We start from the raw sequence: 18153 nt of genomic DNA, 5'->3' as shown, positions 1-18153 counted from the left end.
GTCATTGTCCAGCACTGCTCAATAATCACAATGCAAAATATAAACAGTCATAACCTGAATAAAAGGCATAATAGAAAAACAAGACACAAAGGTGAACGAAATCTGCACAATCAACTCACTGTTTCATCTTCACAATCGTACTCTCCCCAGCTCTGTCTCTGTGGCTTTCGCGTTCTCTGAAAATATCATTAAAAAAATGTTAAAAATAATGAAAATAGATTACTACAGATTGCTGGTAATCTGCTGCTACCAACGCAAGTCAATTCATTCTTAGGACCTGTTCATACTTGTCTTTATTTCCTGTGCTGCAGCATATGCATTGCAAACTCATTCAATACTATGTAGCCAATTCACATTCAGTATATATGCCCTGCAGCTCAGCACATTCTGTTGAATAAAACAGGACATGTAGTATATTTTTGCTTTAACGTGATGCAGGCCAAATATTTTGAATGGTATAGTCACAAAAACACACAAATAATTCATTTTTGCGTAGTTGTAATGGTTTCGCATTATAGAAAACCTCCATTCTTAGGAAGCATTTACACCTGGGTGTAGCAATTTATGGCGCTTTTTTTTTGAGAGTTTTTGTGCGTTTATAGAAGTTTATTACAAGTGTTTCACAGATTCAGGTGTTTTTGTTCAGCCAATAGAAAGCACTAGGGGGAGGAGAGGGAGAGGAAATAAGGGGTGGTGAGCTGCTGTTTGAGCAGAAAACGAGAGACAAAACGCCCAAGTCAGGTGTTTCTATTGAAATCTATGGGGCCAAAAAGGTTTGGAATCTACCAAAAAGAAGCTCATGTACTTTGAGTGAAGGCATTTTTCTTCAGGCAACAGAATGCGGGAACAGCGGCCATTAAAATTAATGAAATTAAAGCAGAAAACTGCTCAGGTGTGAACAGGGGCCGAAATGTTCTGCCCCATCCTGATGGACGAATGAACAAAAAAAAAAAAAAAATGAATATCACCAAAGTTAAAGGGATATTAAACCCAAAAACAAAAATGTTCTATATTGAAGCCTACCAATCATTAAAGTGGTAGTAAAGTCATAGCTCCCAACTGTCCCTGATTTGGAGGGGCTGTCCCTGATCTGGAACAAAGTCCCTCTGTCCCTCTTTCTTCCTCATTTGTCCCTCATTTTGGTTTGATCTATATAGTTGTATATAAAATGCACTATTTATCTTTCAAAAAGCGTTTCCCAGTGCTAAATCTTTCATTCAATACATTTTTATTGAGATTTTCAGTAGGCATACAGTCAATATCAAAATATAACAATAGGTAAACTAATAACCATACAAAAAAAAAAAAGTTACATGGTATTAACAGGAATAACAAGTAAAAGTGTTCAGTGGAACATTGACAAATGTCAGTAAGTCATCTTTAGAAGGTCATTAGTCGATCTAGAACAGTGCGAGACAGGGCCGGACTGGCCATAGGGCAGATCGGGCATTTGCCCGGTGGGCCGAACAGCGCATGTCACTTCCGCGACCGTCCCGACTCCCTCAGAGACATCTGCTCGCTTGCCGCTGGCCTCCCCGCGGCCGATTCCGCGGAGAGGGCCGCGGCCGCATATTCCTCTTCTGGCCGGCAGGTCGGTCGGGTATGTATGTCCCAGGCCAGTCCCCACTGAGCAGCCGGGCTGATGCTGAGACCAGCGCCGCTCACTGCGGCCGGCTCCGAGTCCACAGCCAATGGCCATCCAGCTAGCTCAGGAGGGGTGGACTGTCCATGCAATTGGAAACCAGGGGTCAGGTGACTCGTGACTGAAGGGGGTGGAGCTAGAGAGGACCCCTTCTGAGTTCTGCTTTGTCGGGAAGCGGGAAGGAACAGTGACTGCCTGCAGCACCTGTGACGCACCACCCAAGGCCTGCCCTGCAAGGTAAGTGAAGTGACCACCCCTCAGCACTGCCACTACCCCCCCCCTCAGCACTGCCACTAACCCCCCCCCCTCAGCACTGCCACTGACCCCCACCCCACAGCACTGCCACTGACCCCCCTCAGCACTGCCACCAACCCCCACCCCACAGTACTGCCACTGACCCCCCCTCAGCACTGCCACTGACCCCCCCCTCAGCACTGCCACTGACCCCCCCCCTCAGCACTGCCACTAACCCCCACCCCACAGCACTGCCACTAACCCCCACCCCACAGCACTGCCACTGACCCCCCTCAGCACTGCCACCAACCCCCACCCCACAGTACTGCCACTGACCCCCCCCCCTCAGCACTGCCACTGACCCCCCCCCCCAGCACTGCCACTGACCCCCCCTGAGCACTGCCACTAACCCCCACCCCACAGCACTGCCACTAACCCCCACCCCACAGCACTGCCACTGACCCCTCCCCCCTCAGAACTGACACTGATCCGATTCCCCCCTGGGCCCTGTCACAGATGCGATCCCCCTACCCCAACCCTGTCACTTATCCGATCCCCTCCCAGCCCTGTCACTGATCCGAACCCCCCCGTCCTGTCACTTATCCGAACCCCCCCACAGCCCTGTCCCTGATCCGATCCCCCCCCCAGCCCTGTCCCTGATCCGATCCCCCTACCCCAGCCCTGTCACTGATCCGATCCCTCCCCTCCCAGCCCTGTGACTGATCCGATCCCTCCCAGCCCTGTCACTGATTTGATTCCCCCCCCAGCCCTGTCACTGATCCAATCCCCCACCCCAGCCCTGTCACTGATCCGAACCCCCCCGTCCTGTCACTTATCCGAACCCCCCCACAGCCCTGTCCCTGATCCGATCCCCCCCCCCCCCCCAGCCCTGTCCCTGATCCGATCCCCCTACCCCAGCCCTGTCACTGATCCGATCCCTCCCCTCCCAGCCCTGTGACTGATCCGATCCCTCCCAGCCCTGTCACTGATTTGATTCCCCCCCCAGCCCTGTCACTGATCCAATCCCCCACCCCAGCCCTGTCACTGATCCGATCCCTCCCAGCCCCGTCACTGATCCAATCCCCTCCCAGCCCTGTCACTGATCCGATCCCCTCCCAGCCCTGTCACTGATCCGATCCCCTCCGAGCCCTGTCACTGGTCCGATCCCCTCCCTCCCAGCCCTGTCACTGATCCGATCCCTCCCAGCCCTGTCACTGATCCGATCCCTCCCAGCCCTGTCACTGATCCGATCCCTCCCAGCCCTGTCACTGATCCGATCCCTCCCAGCCCTGTCACTGATCCGATCCCTCCCAGCCCTGTCACTGATCCGATTCCCCCCAGCCCTGTCACTGATCCGACCCCCCCCCCAGCCCTGTCACTGATCCGATTCCCCCAGCCCTGTCACTGATCCGATCCCCTCCCAGCCCTGTCACTGATCCGATCCCCTCCCAGCCCTGTCACTGATCCGAACCCTCTCCCAGCCCTGTCACTGATCCGATTCCCCCCAGCCCAGCCCTGTCACTGATCCGATTCCCCCAGCCCTGTCACTGATCCGATCCCCTCCCAGCCCTGTCACTGATCCGATCCCCTCCCAGCCCTGTCACTGATCCGAACCCTCTCCCAGCCCTGTCACTGATCCAATCCCTCCCAGCCCTGTCACTGATCCAATCCCCCCCAGCCCTGTCCCTGATCCGATCCCTCCCAGCCCTGTCCCTGATCCAATCCCCCTACCTCAGCCCTGTCACTGATCCCGACCCTCCCCTCCCAGCCCTGTGACTGATCCGATCCCTCCCAGCCCTGTCACTGATTTGATTCCCCCCCCAGCCCTGTCACTGATCCAATCCCCCACCCCAGCCCTGTCACTGATCCGATCCCTCCCAGCCCTGTCACTGATCCAATCCCCTCCCAGCCCTGTCACTGATCCGATCCCCTCCCAGCCCTGCACTGATCCGATCCCTCCCAGCCCAGTCACTGATCCGATCCCCTCCCAGCCCTGTCACTGATCCGATCCCCTCCCAGCCCTGTCACTGATCCGATCCCCTCCCTCCCAGCCCTGTCACTGATTCGATCATCCCTCCCCCCAGCCCTGTCACTGATCCGACCCCCCCCAGCCCTGTCACTGATCCGACCCCCCCCCCAGCCCTGTCACTGATCCGACCCCCCCCCCCCCAGCCCTGTCACTGATTCGATCCCCCCCCCCAGCCCTGTCACTGATCCGATCCCTTCCCAGCCCTATCACTGATCCGATTCCCCCCAGCCCTGTCACTGATCCGATCCCCTCCCAGCCCTGTCACTGATCCGATCCCCAGCACTGTCACTGATCCCCCCCACCACTGTCACTGATCCCCTTACAGCACTGTCACTGATCTGATCCCCCCAGCACTGCTACTGACCCCCCCCAACACTGTCACTGATCCCATCCCTCCACCCAGAATGGCCACTGATGCCACCCACCACCAGCACTGCCACTCATCCCATCCCCTCCATGGTGCCACTCCTCCCCTCCCTCCCTCCACACTGACACTTCTCCCCTTTCCTCCCTCCCTCCATGCTGCCTCACTCCACACTGCCTCCCTTCTACGCTGCCACTCCTCCCCTCCGTCCACACTGACACTACCCCCTTTTCTCCCTCCATGCTGCCTCTCTTCACGCTGCCACTCCTCCCATCCCCTCGCTCCACGCTGCCACTCCTCCCCACCCTCCACGCTGCCACTCATCCCATTCCCTCCCTCCATGCTGCCACTCATCCCACTCCCCAAGCACTGCCACTGATCCCATTCAATTCCCCCCAAGCACTGCCACTCATCTCGTCCCCCCGCACAGCCACTGATTCCACCTTCCACATATTGTCACTCATCCTATCCCCCCTGCACTGCCACTGATCCCACCAACCCTCCACACTGCCACTGATCCCATCCAATCCCCCCCAGCACTGCCACTAACACTGCCATTAATTCCATCCCCCCCCAGTACTGCTACTGATCTCATCCCCCTCAGCACTGCCACTCATCCCAACAACCCACCAGCACTACCAGTCATCTCACCCTCCTCTCGTACTGTCACTCATCCCCCCCCACATCCAATCCCCCCCGACATTCATCATACCCCCCATCACTGCCACTGACTCCATACCCCCCAGCACTGCCACTGACTCCATCCCCCCAAGAACTGCCACTGACTCCATCCCCCCAAGAACTGCCACTCAATTCACACACCCCCTCCCCAACACTGCCACTCAATTCACACCCCCTCCCCAGACCTCCCACTTAATTCATACCCCCTTCCCCTCCCTCAGAACTGCTACTCATTCCTCCCCCCCAGCACTGCCACTCAATTCACCCCCTTCCCCCCAGTACTGCCACTAATTACACCTCCCCCCTCCCCAGCCACCAATGGGTTAGTGCTAAAAATGTGCAGTAACCTCTAGCAATCAGTGACGAGTGACTGTAGCAGGCTAAATAGAACTAAAAGACATTGAGAAACTGGTAGCTGTCATTAGTAATTTGGTTTTAATAAAAAAAAAAAAAAAAGGCTGCTCAGTCTAAAATGCCCGGGCCTATTTTTTGTCCCAGTCCGGGCCTGGTGCGAGACATCATAGTAGCAGTTGAATTGGGATGTATCATAGTCAGGATGTGCTGCGAGGTGTTTGGGTGACTTATCTCCCCAACGGACACCCCAACGGGATCACAGTGCTAAATCTTTCATCCAATTTCTAAATTGGTGTATTTGTAAAATTTCACAGGCCAGTAATAAGGAATAGTAGTGGTTAAAAAAAGCACTTGTGGGTTTGACTTATCATTTTTTTTGTATAATTCTCCTTTAAGGGGTGTGGCAGGGGGGTGTGTCCTATGCCTACATGTTTTTACTAATAGGTATCCCTCGATCCCATCTCAAAAAGTTGGGAGGTATGGTAAAGTCCCTCTGGAAACTTCTACCTATGAGTAAGCTTATAACAAAACATACCTGTAGGTACATAAAATATCTCCTAAACATGCACAGTTTTAGGAGATATTCAGTGTCCCTGTAGCCGGTGACGTCACCCGAGCATGCGCTCTGAAGTAATGACATACCCATGCCGTGCCTTTAGAGCCCTATGCTATAAACAGGGACATCCTGTGCACATGCTCTTGAGTGACATCATTGCGGCTCAGCCACAGGATTGCAGACCGCAAACCCGGAAGCCTTGTCAGCCCTTTCAAGGTAATTCTTTCATAATGTGCTAGTATGCGTTGCACACTAGCACATTATGACTTTACCTTGCAGGGAGAAGATTTTTTATTTTTTTTCAACTTTACTTTTGCTTTAAATGTGGAGGAGGTAGCATCATGTGGAGGAGGTAGCATCTGACTGCCCATAGAGGAGAATGGAGGGTCTGATCATTTTTCATGTGGACACAATCAAACTTTTCATTTGAGAGGGGCCATAAGCAGTTACAGCAACCATTTTATTTACTTTTGGAATAAAGGTTTTACATAAAAGCAAGCACCCCTGTCAGTGTTATATGGTTTGTCTCTACCATCCAACTGCCACTTTTTCTGGACAGCTTGGTCTTTTAAAGAAAGCAAAGAAAAAAAAAAACAACACTTCCTGGCCAGATCATCAGGTTAAAATAAAGGAAAAAAAGTGTAAAAAAGGTAACAAATGCAGCCATCATTTCTAAGAATTGGTAAACTGCAATAGAATACATTTTTGTTTTGGAGTTTAAAACTGCTTTAAAAGAAACCATAATGCCATGTGAAAACATTTGCAGTAACAAGCCAAGCCTTACCAAATAGACACAGGTGTCAAAAAAAAAAAAATAAAAAAAAGACTAATATCCAGCTGCCCATACTTTACAGTGGTGGTGCTCAACCAAATGAAGAACAGCCAGCAGTACACAAGCAACAGCTGCTGCATGTAATCCAATCAAAATGTACAATTATTTCTGGTATCGTTTTTATTAGTTACATTCCCCGAGGCTTCATTCCCGATTTTTAGCAATGTTATTTGTGTATGTCTTACCTGGTTCAAATAATGATAGCTCTCTGGGTGACTAAGATGAAATTCTGCCTTCTCCTCCTCACTCGCTCCAGCCAACAAATAGTAGAACACATGGTAATTCCTGTTCATATTGTACAGAGGATTTATTATTTAAAATCGATAAAGACACACGAAACAAAAAGACACAGAACACACCAGCAATAAAATGCAAGACAGACTGCAGTAATGCATATAGGAAGAGGCCAACAGAAAATGTAGACCAGATAAACTGACCATGGCGCAGTGCCCTTCACTGCACCCTAATATCTATCTATCTATCTATCTATCTATCTATCTATCTATCTATCTATCTATCTATCTATCTATCTATATATATAAATATATATATATATATAGATATACACACACACAAACACTCACAGTATCCCACAAAAGTGAGTACACCCCTCACATTTTTGTAAATATTTTATTATATCTTTTCATGTGACAAAACTGAAGAAATTACACTTTGCTACAATGTAAAGTAGTGAGTGTACAGCTTGTATAACAGTGTAAATTTGCTGTCCCCTCAAAGAAACCCAACACACAGCCATTAATGTCTAAAACCACGGGCAACAAAAGTGAGTACACCCCTAAGTGGAAACGTCCAAATTGGGACCAAAGTGTCAATATTTTGTGTGCCCACCATTATTTTCCAGCACTGCTTTACCCCTCTTGGGCATGGAGTTCACCAGAGCTTCATTAGAGTCCTCTTCCACTCCTCCATGATGACATCACAGGGCTGGTAGATGTTAGAGACCTTGCGCTCCTCCACCTTCCATTTTAGGATGCCCCACAGATGCCCAATAGGGTTTAGGTCTATAGACATGCTTGGCCAGTCCATCACCTTTACCCTCATCTTCTTTAGCAAGGCAGTGGTCGTCTTGGAGGTGTGTTTGGGGTCATTATCACGTTGGAATACTGCCCTGCGGCCCAGTCCCTGACGGAAGGGGATCATGCTCTGCTTCAGTATGTCACAGTACATGTTGACATTCATGGTTCATTCAATGAACTGTAGCTCCCCAGTGTCGGCAGCACTCATGCAGCCCCAGACCATGACATTCCCACCACCATGCTTGACTGTAGGCAAGACACACTTGTCTTTGTACTCCTCACATGGTTGCCCGCACACACGCTTGACACCATCTGAACCAAATAAGTTTATCTTGGTCTCATCAGACTACGTAAACATGATTCCAGTAATCTATGTTCTTAGTCTGCAAACTGTTTGTGGGCTTTCTTGTGCATCATATTTAGAAGAGGCTTCCTTCTGGGATGACAGTCATGCAGACCAATTTGATGCAGTGTAGGGTGTATGGTCTGAGCACTGACAGGCTGCCCCCCCCCCAACCCTTCAACCTCTGCAGCAATGCTGGCAGCATTCATACGTCTATTTCCCAAAGACAACCTCTGGATATGACGCTGAGCATGTGCACTCAACTTCTTTCGTCGACCATGGTGAGGTCTGTTCTGAGTGGAACCTGTCCTGTTAAACCGCTGTATGGTCTTGGCCACCGTGCTGCAGCTCAGTTTCAGGGTCTTGGCAATCTTCTTATAGCCTAGACCATTTTTATGTAGAGCAACAATTATTTTTTCCAGATCCTCAGAGAGTTCTTTGCCATGAGGTGCCATGTTGAACTTCAAGTGACCAGTATGAAAGAGTGAGACCGATATCACCAAATTTAACACACCTGCTCCCCATTCACACCTGAGACCTTGTAACACTAACGAGTCACGTGACACCAGAGAGGGAAAATGGCTAACTGGGCCCAATTTGGACATTTTCACTTAGGGGTGTACTCACTTTTGTTGCCAGTGGTTTAGATAATAATTGCTGTGTGTTGAGTTATTTTGAGGGTGCAGTAAATTCACACTGTTATACAAGCTGTACACTCACTACTTTACATTGTAGCAAAGTGTAATTTCTTCAGTTTTGTCACATGAAAAGATATAATAAAATATTTACAAAAACGTGAGATGTGTACTCACTTTTGGGAGATACTGTATGTATATTATGTTCGTACAAACATGTGCACAGTGCGTCCAGGACAGATCCACAGGAAATATCCGCTCCACACTGTACAAGATATTCATTTATGGTATAAAAACTGACATTTCAACAGCAAATAACAATTTATCAATTTAAATGGCACGCATGTCGCAAATACAGGCATACTAGGTTATTGATTTGACGCATGACAAAATGTACTACACATGAGAGCCAAAAAAATGTGGTACAAACAATAATTTATCAGGCCCAGTGACTTGTCTGTTACAAACCAGAAGAGTAACTAATGTACCTATGACATTGGCCAAACCAGATTTCTGGAAAACCTATGTTAGCTGGGGGTCTAAAAATTTCACCTTTAGGAACACATTACACCCATATTAAGGGCATCATTTGTAACATGTTTTAAGGTACCCCCTCCTTATTTCCTGAGCCCCACCCTCCAGCACGCAGGGGTTCCTCTTGGAATTTAAATTTCATGTGGCTCTGTCATTCATTCACAGAGAGCTGTGAATAAATAAACTGCAAGTCCCATCTGCCACTGCGGCAGACGGAATTTTAGTTCTTAATAGACTTTAAGCGCACTTAGTCCATTGACACTTCCTCCAGCTGGAGAACATTTCTGATGAAGCCTGACACAGCACCCACAATATATGGATTGCCAGTTCAATAGTTTGAGGGGTTCTGTAAAATAAATAAACATAGCTTTTTGCAGGAAAAAAATTGTGATTTTTATTTTTTCTTTAAAGGTGAACCTATTTTTTAAGTCGATAAGGCCACTATGGGCTACACCTACAACATGTTGGGCTCCCAGAAAATTTAGGCTGTGCAGATAGGTATTGTTATTCAAAGTTTCCTATATACCTACATTTTACAGCTGGATGGTACTGGCACTCCAGTTGTTCTACATTAGTACCGGTTATAGTGCCAGAGTTCGAACATTGTAAAGTGTCTCTAAAAGGTTTGTTGTCCAAAAACAGTCTGATTTAATTGGTCTCTCACTCTAATAATTGCTCTTCCCCTTATTTACCAAGCTATCCACTTACACATGTTACCCATTTAGAAACATAAAATGTGGATAGACGTAACAACAGAAAGAATTTCGAAAGGCAGTCATATTGGCTTGTACTGTGTATTTTCCTTCCACTATACTTTGCGGCCAGCATTTGTCCCAGAGCTGGCACGGTGGAGATCCCCCAGGACAGCCCTCAGGAAGTGGGTAGCAATGGCTGTAATGAAGTTTCCGTTACATGGCAAGACACCAAAACAGTGGCCTCAACAACCGAAAGCCACAAGCTTGGAAGATATTTTTAAACCACTAGTAATAGCAAATGCCTACACGGGTTCCTATCCAGCACTGCATAATAATATGTTGGCACTTTATAAATGCAGCATAATATTCAGCAGTCTGGTATCTATATTCACTATAGCAGGAACAGTTAGGGGAGGCCAGCAATTGCTTCCAGAAGCATGTGATATTCATTCATTAAACAGGATTGAATATATATAAGGATTTTACTGAACAATGTATTTTAAAAGAGAAGTATAGACTTAAAAAAAAAAAAAAATTATACTCAGCTGGATGCAGCATGGATCCAATGCTGCACCTGTCCCCCACCAACTCTCCAGTGAGAACTGAGCAAACACCGCTGACTGCTCAGTTCTCAGATCTGCTCTATCATTCAGTGGCTCTCTGCGCTGCCCCTCCAGTGCTCACTGGAGTGCTGGGCTGTGGAGGGGAGGGAGTTGCTGGCTCAGGCTCTTAGCAGATTGCTGAGAGGCTGAGTCAGGCGCTGGTCCAGGTATCTGGGTGGATCCCGACCACATGATTGGGATCTTTCCCAAGCCTGGACCAGCTGAGTAACGTCAGCTGACAGTGGACTTCAGCCTGATGTCAGCTGAAAACAGGTCACAGGAGTGCAGAATGAACTGCACTCCTGTGATCTACAGGAAAAGTACAGCCCAAATAGCTTTGGCTATACTTCTCCTTTAAAGGATATGTACAAAAGATAAATATAAACTGTAGACTGCCACTACTAACATCTCCTCCTGAAAAAGCTAGTTGATTAGCTAAGCGTAAGCTAGCTATACACTTAAAGAAATTTGGCCTTTTCCATACCTCCCAACTGTCCCCGATTCGCCGGGACCATCACAGAAAATGGTCCATGTCCCAGAGTCCCAAAATGCTCAAGGCGGTGCCGTGAGGCTTGGTTCTCGCACCCCACGAGCAACAGATGGCAGCCGGCATCTATCCCCGGCTGTCTCTGACAAATCACTCTCAGTGCAGAGCTGAGTGCACTGAACCCGCTTTTCCTCCTTCCTGTGTTTTCCTGTACACAGAGGAGGAGGCGGGGAGCAGCACACCACTCTGAAGAACTGCTGATCTGAGGTCTGTGATTATTTCTGTGTACATGAGACTTGCAAAGGAGGGGGGCATGGGGAAGTGGTTGAGGGATGTAAGGATAGAGCTGGTATGGGTGAGGGGGGGGGGGTGGATGGATCTGTGATGAATGAAGGGGGATGGATGGAGCTGGGATGGGTGTGGAGGATGGATGGAGCTGGGATGGGTGTGGAGGGGATGGATACAGCTGGGATAGGTGGAGCTGGTATGGGTGAGGGGGGGTGGACGAAGCTGGGATGGGTGTGGGGGATAGATGGAGTTGGTATACGATCAGGGGGAAGGATGGAGGGATTAGAACACCCGTCAGGTTATCATTGCTGTCTGGGTCTCAGTTAGGTAGATACTCCCTCTAGGTGTCCTGTTTACCGTCATCACCAAGAGTGCAAAAGAAAGAAAATCCCACATTTTGGGTTGTCACCAGCACAGAAACAGAGCGGATAGCTTCCAATGGGATATGTAGATATTTGCCAGCACACCAAGGATCATCAATTTTCTCCAAACGTTTTTTGATTCAAGAAAGATCACATCACAAAACAGTGTAGCGCAATGGGAACACTAGTTTTTGTAAACCTGGTGACAACCAGGGATTCCTACACGTTGGGGGGATTTTTGCTCACTTCCTGTTTTGTCTATAGGACAGGAAAGGAAGGGAGATCTACCTGATGGGACACAGATGACAAAAAGAAATTAACAGGGGTTATAATCCTTTTTTTCTTGATCCAAATTTAAAAAAAAAGCGTGCCTTTAGTTCTGCTATAGTATTTCACTAGCTGCATGTTTGTTCTTCTTAGGATCGTAGAAAGGAGGAAAGCCAGAGAAAGCTTTTTGGGGATATTTCATTTGCATATGCTTTATTTACATTTTTATTTTGATGTGAGACTGCATTTAAAGCGATTGAAAGTCTAATTTTTTCCCCTATAATAACAAACATGTTATACTTACCTGCTCTGTTGCAGTGGATTTGCACAGAGCAGTCTGGATCCTCCTCTTCTCTGGTCCCTTTTCTGCTATCCTGGCCCCTGTGTCCATTCAGCTATGGAGCCCCAACCCGGCCCCACCCCCTCTGTCTCCTGATTGACTTTGATTGACAGCAGCGGCAGCCAATGTGTCTCAGCCAATCAGGAGGGAGAATCTCGGATGGCTGATACACTCATGGACATCGCTGGATAGAGAGGGACCTTCAGGTAAGTGTTCGGGGGGCTGATGTACACAGAAGGTTTTTATCCTAATGCATACAAAGCATTAAGATAAAAAAAACTTCTGACTTTACAACCCCTTTAGCATTTGGCCAATAAGACAGTACAATGTACGGTTTTGTAGTATAGTTTGAGAACAGACCAGCAATACTAGGTCTAATGATGAACATTAACAAACACTTAAACGGATGGCCATAGATGGATCACATCATGGTCCGTTCAGCAGACTGGCCGAGATTTGATCCATCTATGGGCAGGCTGATTGTACCCAAGTCGATCGACTTCGGTACAACCAGCATATCAGATTTTTAGCATGCAATTATTGTCAGCGGCTATAACCACTAGCAGTACTTACTGTGTTCTCCCGGCAGGGACTGCTCCCTGCGCAATCACCCACCCCCCTGCAGGTAGAATGCAATAAGCTTTGCGGGGGGGGGGGGGAATTCCCCCATCAACACATCAACCCGTGGTTGCAGGAAAGAAAATTTCACGATCCAACAATGTCCACCTATGTCTCAGCCGTCCAGCACTCCCCTCCTCATTGGCTCCCGCTGCTGTCAAAGTCAGTTAGCCAATGAGGAGAGAGAGAGGGGGTAGGGGCGGAACCGCAGCTGCATCTGAATTGTCTGAATGAACACGCGGAGCTGTGACTCGGCTCGGGTGCCCCCATAGCAAGCTGCTTGCTGTGGAGGGAGCACTCAAGGGGAGGGAGGGGACAGGAGAGCCGAAGAGGGACCCGAGAAGAGGAGGATCGAGGCTGCTCTGTGCAAAACCAACTGCACAGAAGAGGTAAGTAGAACATTTTTTTTTTTTTTTCAATAAAAATAAACAAAAAACTTTACAATCACTTTAACAAGTAGCAGATAAAGGAAAGGGGAAGATAAGACCTCAATCGTTAGATTAAAAGGAAATGCTTCTGATTTAAAACTATATCCAACTAAAAGCTGCAGTTTGTTGCTTATAGAAAACCCACCATACGGCAATGGTAAATTTCTCGCAATCTTCCACAGCAGTGTATTTCAGTCACTTCACTCACCTTTCATGCTGCTCTTGGTAAACAAGCCTGGATTTCTCCAGAAGATACTTCTCCACGTATGCTCTGCATGGGGAAAAGAAATTCATGTATTAATACAGTGTCTGATTTATATTCCATACAAAGGATAATCATTGAGACAGGTCAAATAGCTAAACATAGGTAAAAAGTATGGAACATCACAGCAATCCACATAACAGACCTCACAACTGTGATATGAGCTTCCATGTACACATAAACTGGGTGCGTGGGCTATCTGTGAGACCCGAATGTTCCTGGGACAACTTCATCTTATCAGTTTCCTTTTGTTTCCTGTTTACAAGCTTTTAAATATTACTTTTGGGTCTGTGTATATATCTATATATATATATATATATATATATATATATACACACACACACACACATACAAAATATATATATATATATATATATATATATATATATATATATATATATATATATATATACATACACACACACACACACACACACACACCTTTTTTTCAGCTGGAACTCAGCACCACCTCCTTTGGCTTAGGCCCTCTGCTCCCTGCTCATCATGATCACTTGTAAACACAGAGGTCTGGCTTCCTGTGTTTTCCAAGTGCATGATGGGGACAAAGCCGATGCCTGGGGTGCAGTGCAAATGCCGACACCCCCACTGGTTGATCTCCATGCAAGTGAGAGGGGCGAAGCCATCTAGAATAGGAGGGGATGTACTAGAGAAGAAGAGGGGTAAAAGTGAGATGTAGATAGAGATGCAGAGGTAAGCATCTGTGGAAGAAGGATGAACTCTGCACTGTGTGTAGCGCACCCCTAAACTCTGCACTGTATACATAGCACACTCCCGCACTCTGCACTCTGTGTGTAACCCCACCAAACTCTGCACTGTACATAATGCACTCCTGGTATTTGATGCCCCTGTAAGACCCTCCCACTGTTAGTTACATAGTTACATAGTAGGCGAGGTTGAATAAAGACAATAGTCCATCTAGTTCAACCTGTGTAGGTGTGTGTGGCCGTAATCATCTCACATACCCCTGAATGTTCTGATTCTTGAGATGTATGTCTAAGAGTCTTTTGAAAGCCACCATACTTGCATACATACATACTAGTGACATTTTTGATCAGTTTTGAGAGGGGGTTCGTGGTTGATATATATATATACACACACACACACACACACACACACACACACACACACACACACACATACATACATACATACATACAGTATCTCACAAAAGTGAGTACACCCCTCACATTTTTGCAAATATTTTATTATTTCTATTTATGTGACAACACTGAAGAAATTACACTTTGCTACAATGTAAAGTAGTGAGTGTACAGCTTGTATAACTGTGTAGATTTGCTGTCCACTCAAAATAACTCAACACACAGCCATTAATGTCTAAACCGCTGGCAACAAAAGTGAGTACACCCCGAAGTGAAAATGTCCAAATTGGGCCCAATTAGCTATTTTCTCTCCCCAGTGTCATGTGACTTGTTAGTGCTACAAGGTCTCAGGTGTGAATGGGGAGCAGGTGTGTTAAATTTGGTGTTATCGCTCTCACTTTCTCATACTGGTCACTGGAAGTTCAACATGGCACCTCATGGCAAAGAACTATCTGAGGATCTGAAAAAAAGAATTGTTGCTCTACATAAAGATGGCCTAGGCTATAAGAAGATTGCCAAGACCCTGAAAATGAGCTGCAGCACGGTGGCCAAGACCATGCAGCAGTTTAACAGTTCCACTCAGAACAGGCCTCGCCATGGTCAACCAAAGAAGTTGAGTGCACATGCTCAGCGTCATATCCAGAGGTTGTCTTTGGGAAATAGATGTATGAGTGCTGCCAGCATGGCTGCATTGGTTGAAGGGGTGGGGGTTCAGCCTGTCAGTGCTCAGACCATACGCTGCACACTGCATCAAATTGGTCTGCATGGTTGTCATCCCAGAAAGAAGTCTCTTCTAAAGACGATGCACCAGAAAGCCAGAAAACAGTTTGCTGAAGACAAGCAGACAAAGGACATGGATTACTGGAACCATGTCCTGTGGTCTAATAAGACCAAGATAAACATATTTGGTTCAGATGATGTCAAGAATGTGTGGCGGCAACCAGGTGAGGAGTACAAAGACAAGTGTGTCTTGCCTACAGTCAAGCATGGTGGTGGGAGTGTCACGGTCTGGGGCTGCATGAGTGCTGCCGGCACTGGGGAGCTACAGGTTGATGAGGGAACCATGAATGCCAATATGTACTGTGACATACTGAAGCAGAGCATGATCCCCTCCCTTCGGAGACTGGGCCGCAGGGCAATATTCCAACATGATAACGACCCCAAACACACGCCCAAGACGACCACTGCCTTTCTAAAAAAGCTGAGGGTAAAGGTGATGGACTGGCCAAGCATGTCTTCAGAACAAAACCCTATTGAGCATTTGTGGGGCATCCTTAAAGGGAAGGTGGAGAAGTGCAACGTCTTTAACATCCACCAGCTCTGTGATGTCGTCATGGAGGAGTGGAAGAGGACTCCAGTGGCAACCTGTGAAGCTCTGGTGAACTCCATGCCCAAGAAGGTTAAGGCAGTGCTGAAAAATAATGGTGGCCACACAAAATATTGACACTTTGGGCCCAATGGGGACATTTTGACTTAGGGGTGTACTCACGTTTGTTGCCAGTGGTTCAGACAATAATGGCTGTGTGTTAAGTTTTTTTGAGGGGACAGCAAATTTACACTGTTATACAAGCTGTACACTCGCTACTTTACATTGTAGCAAAGTGCCATTTCTTCAGTGTTGTCACATGAAAAGATATAATAAAATATTTACAGAAATGTGAGGAGTGTACTCACTTTTGTGAGGTACTGTGTGTCTATATATATGCATTTTAATACACATACCAGCAGCACACAAAGGCATTGATTTACTAAAACTGGAGAGTGCAAAATCTGGTGGAGATCTACATAGAAACCAATCGGCTTCTAATTTCATCTTCTTCAATTAAGCAGTGACAAAAAAAAACCTGCAAATTGACTAGTTTCAATGCAGAGCTGCACCAGTTTTTTCACTCTCCGATTTAGTAAATCAACCCCAAAGAATTTTACATTACCTTGCGTTTTGGTTACTTACAAGACAACATGGTGGCTGCATTAGTTTCCTTTTTTCAGGGTTTTTCTTTCCACCTGGTGATTCTTCAGATAACACTACTTTCTCTGGGTGACTATGCTAACTCCTTCACTGTATCTATGGAGGAAGCCATGGTGGTTTCTTTTTATTTCCATTACATAGGGCGTGGGGGGTACTAGTAGTTTACAGAAAACAGATAAAACTGAATTTTTGTAAAATCTTACCTGTAAAATTCCTTTCTCTGAGTCCTCCGACAGTCGCCGCCTCTCCATATTCGTCACTATGGGGTTATTGACCTTTGCTCCGTAGGAGTAGCTAGGCAACAGAATATGTCAATATTAAAGCTTTTAGCATATCCCACCCCCAGGGGGTGGTCCCCTCAGTCAACACCCTCCTGCTTCCTGTATCCATACCTCAGTTTCAGTAGAATAGCAGTAGAGTACATAAACAAACCCCAAAAGAGGGGCGGGGGCGGCGACTGTCGGAGGACTCAGAGAAAGGAATTTTACAGGTAAGATTTTACAAAAATTCAGTTTTCTCTTACGTCCTCCGACAGTCGCCGCCTCTCCATATTCGTCACTATGGGGACGTCCCAAAGCAGTGCAGACATGAGGGGTGGGAAACGCAGCCGCGCCTAAGGCAACGCAGGACCCACATCAGAGAAAGGAACCTTACCAAAGGAAGGAAACCAGCTGGGCAGCATGAAAAAAACTTTGCTCAACAGGAGCAACAACCCAGGAAAAACAAATAACCCAGGGATAAAAACATCCCAAACAGCCAAGGGCCCAAAAAATAAGGGACCCTAAGGCACTGCCGCACTAAGAACCTTGCGGCCAAAGGAAGCATCTGCCGATGCCTGAACATCCACTTTGTAGAACTTTGAGAAGGTGTGAACGGACGGCCAAGTCGCCGCCTTACACACCTGGGCCACAGAAGCCCGATGATGACAGGCCCAAGTACTCAGCGATCTGGTAGAGTGCGCCTTCACAGGCATAGGGGGAACTTTTCCCTTCAAAATATATGCCTGCTCAATAGTCTGTCTGATCCATTTGGCGATGGTAGAAGCAGACGCCGCCAAGCCCTTCCGAGGCCCCTCAGGAAGGACAAATAGAGAATCCGTCTTGCGAAAGGATTTAGTCGCCGACAGGTAAACCCTGATCGCCCGAACAACATCCAAAGAATGTAAATCCACCTCCTTCGGATGTCTAGGCTTCGTGCAAAGTGAAGGCAAGACAATGTCCTCATTGAGATGAAATTCCGAGATCCTCTTCGGAAGAAAAGAAGGGTTAGGTCGCAAGACCACCTTATCCAAGTGAATCACCAAATACGGAGACCTGCAGGACAAGGCTGCCAGCACTGACACTCTGCGAGCCGAAGTGATCGCCACCAAAAAAGCGACCTTCTTGGACAACAGAGGCAACGAGATCTCCCTGATCTTTTCAAAGGGAGCATGTTGCAATACGGACAGAACGAGGTTCAAGTCCCATGGAGGCA

At 47.3% G+C, this 18153-nt stretch overlaps 1 protein-coding gene across 4 annotated transcripts in view; it reads right to left on the bottom strand.

Moving 5' to 3' along the window:
* MYO9A (myosin IXA) overlaps nt 1-18153 on the bottom strand; it is a 225862-nt gene that overhangs the window by 106041 nt on the left and 101668 nt on the right. For all 4 annotated transcript variants that reach the window (XM_082257060.1, XM_082257061.1, XM_082257063.1 and 1 more), the window contains exons 4-6: nt 13537-13599; nt 6878-6977; nt 120-176 (exon numbers count right to left, since the gene is read on the bottom strand). In XM_082257060.1, coding sequence (XP_082113186.1) covers nt 120-176; nt 6878-6977; nt 13537-13599 — 220 coding nt within the window. The remainder of the gene's footprint in view (nt 1-119; nt 177-6877; nt 6978-13536; nt 13600-18153) is intronic.

Source organism: Pelophylax lessonae, assembly GCF_965119305.1.
Source record: "Pelophylax lessonae genome assembly, chromosome: 4".
Classification (NCBI taxonomy): Eukaryota; Metazoa; Chordata; class Amphibia; order Anura; family Ranidae; genus Pelophylax; species Pelophylax lessonae.
The sequence above is the reverse complement of the archived record's forward strand: the minus strand, read 5'-3'. Positions and strand labels throughout refer to the sequence as shown.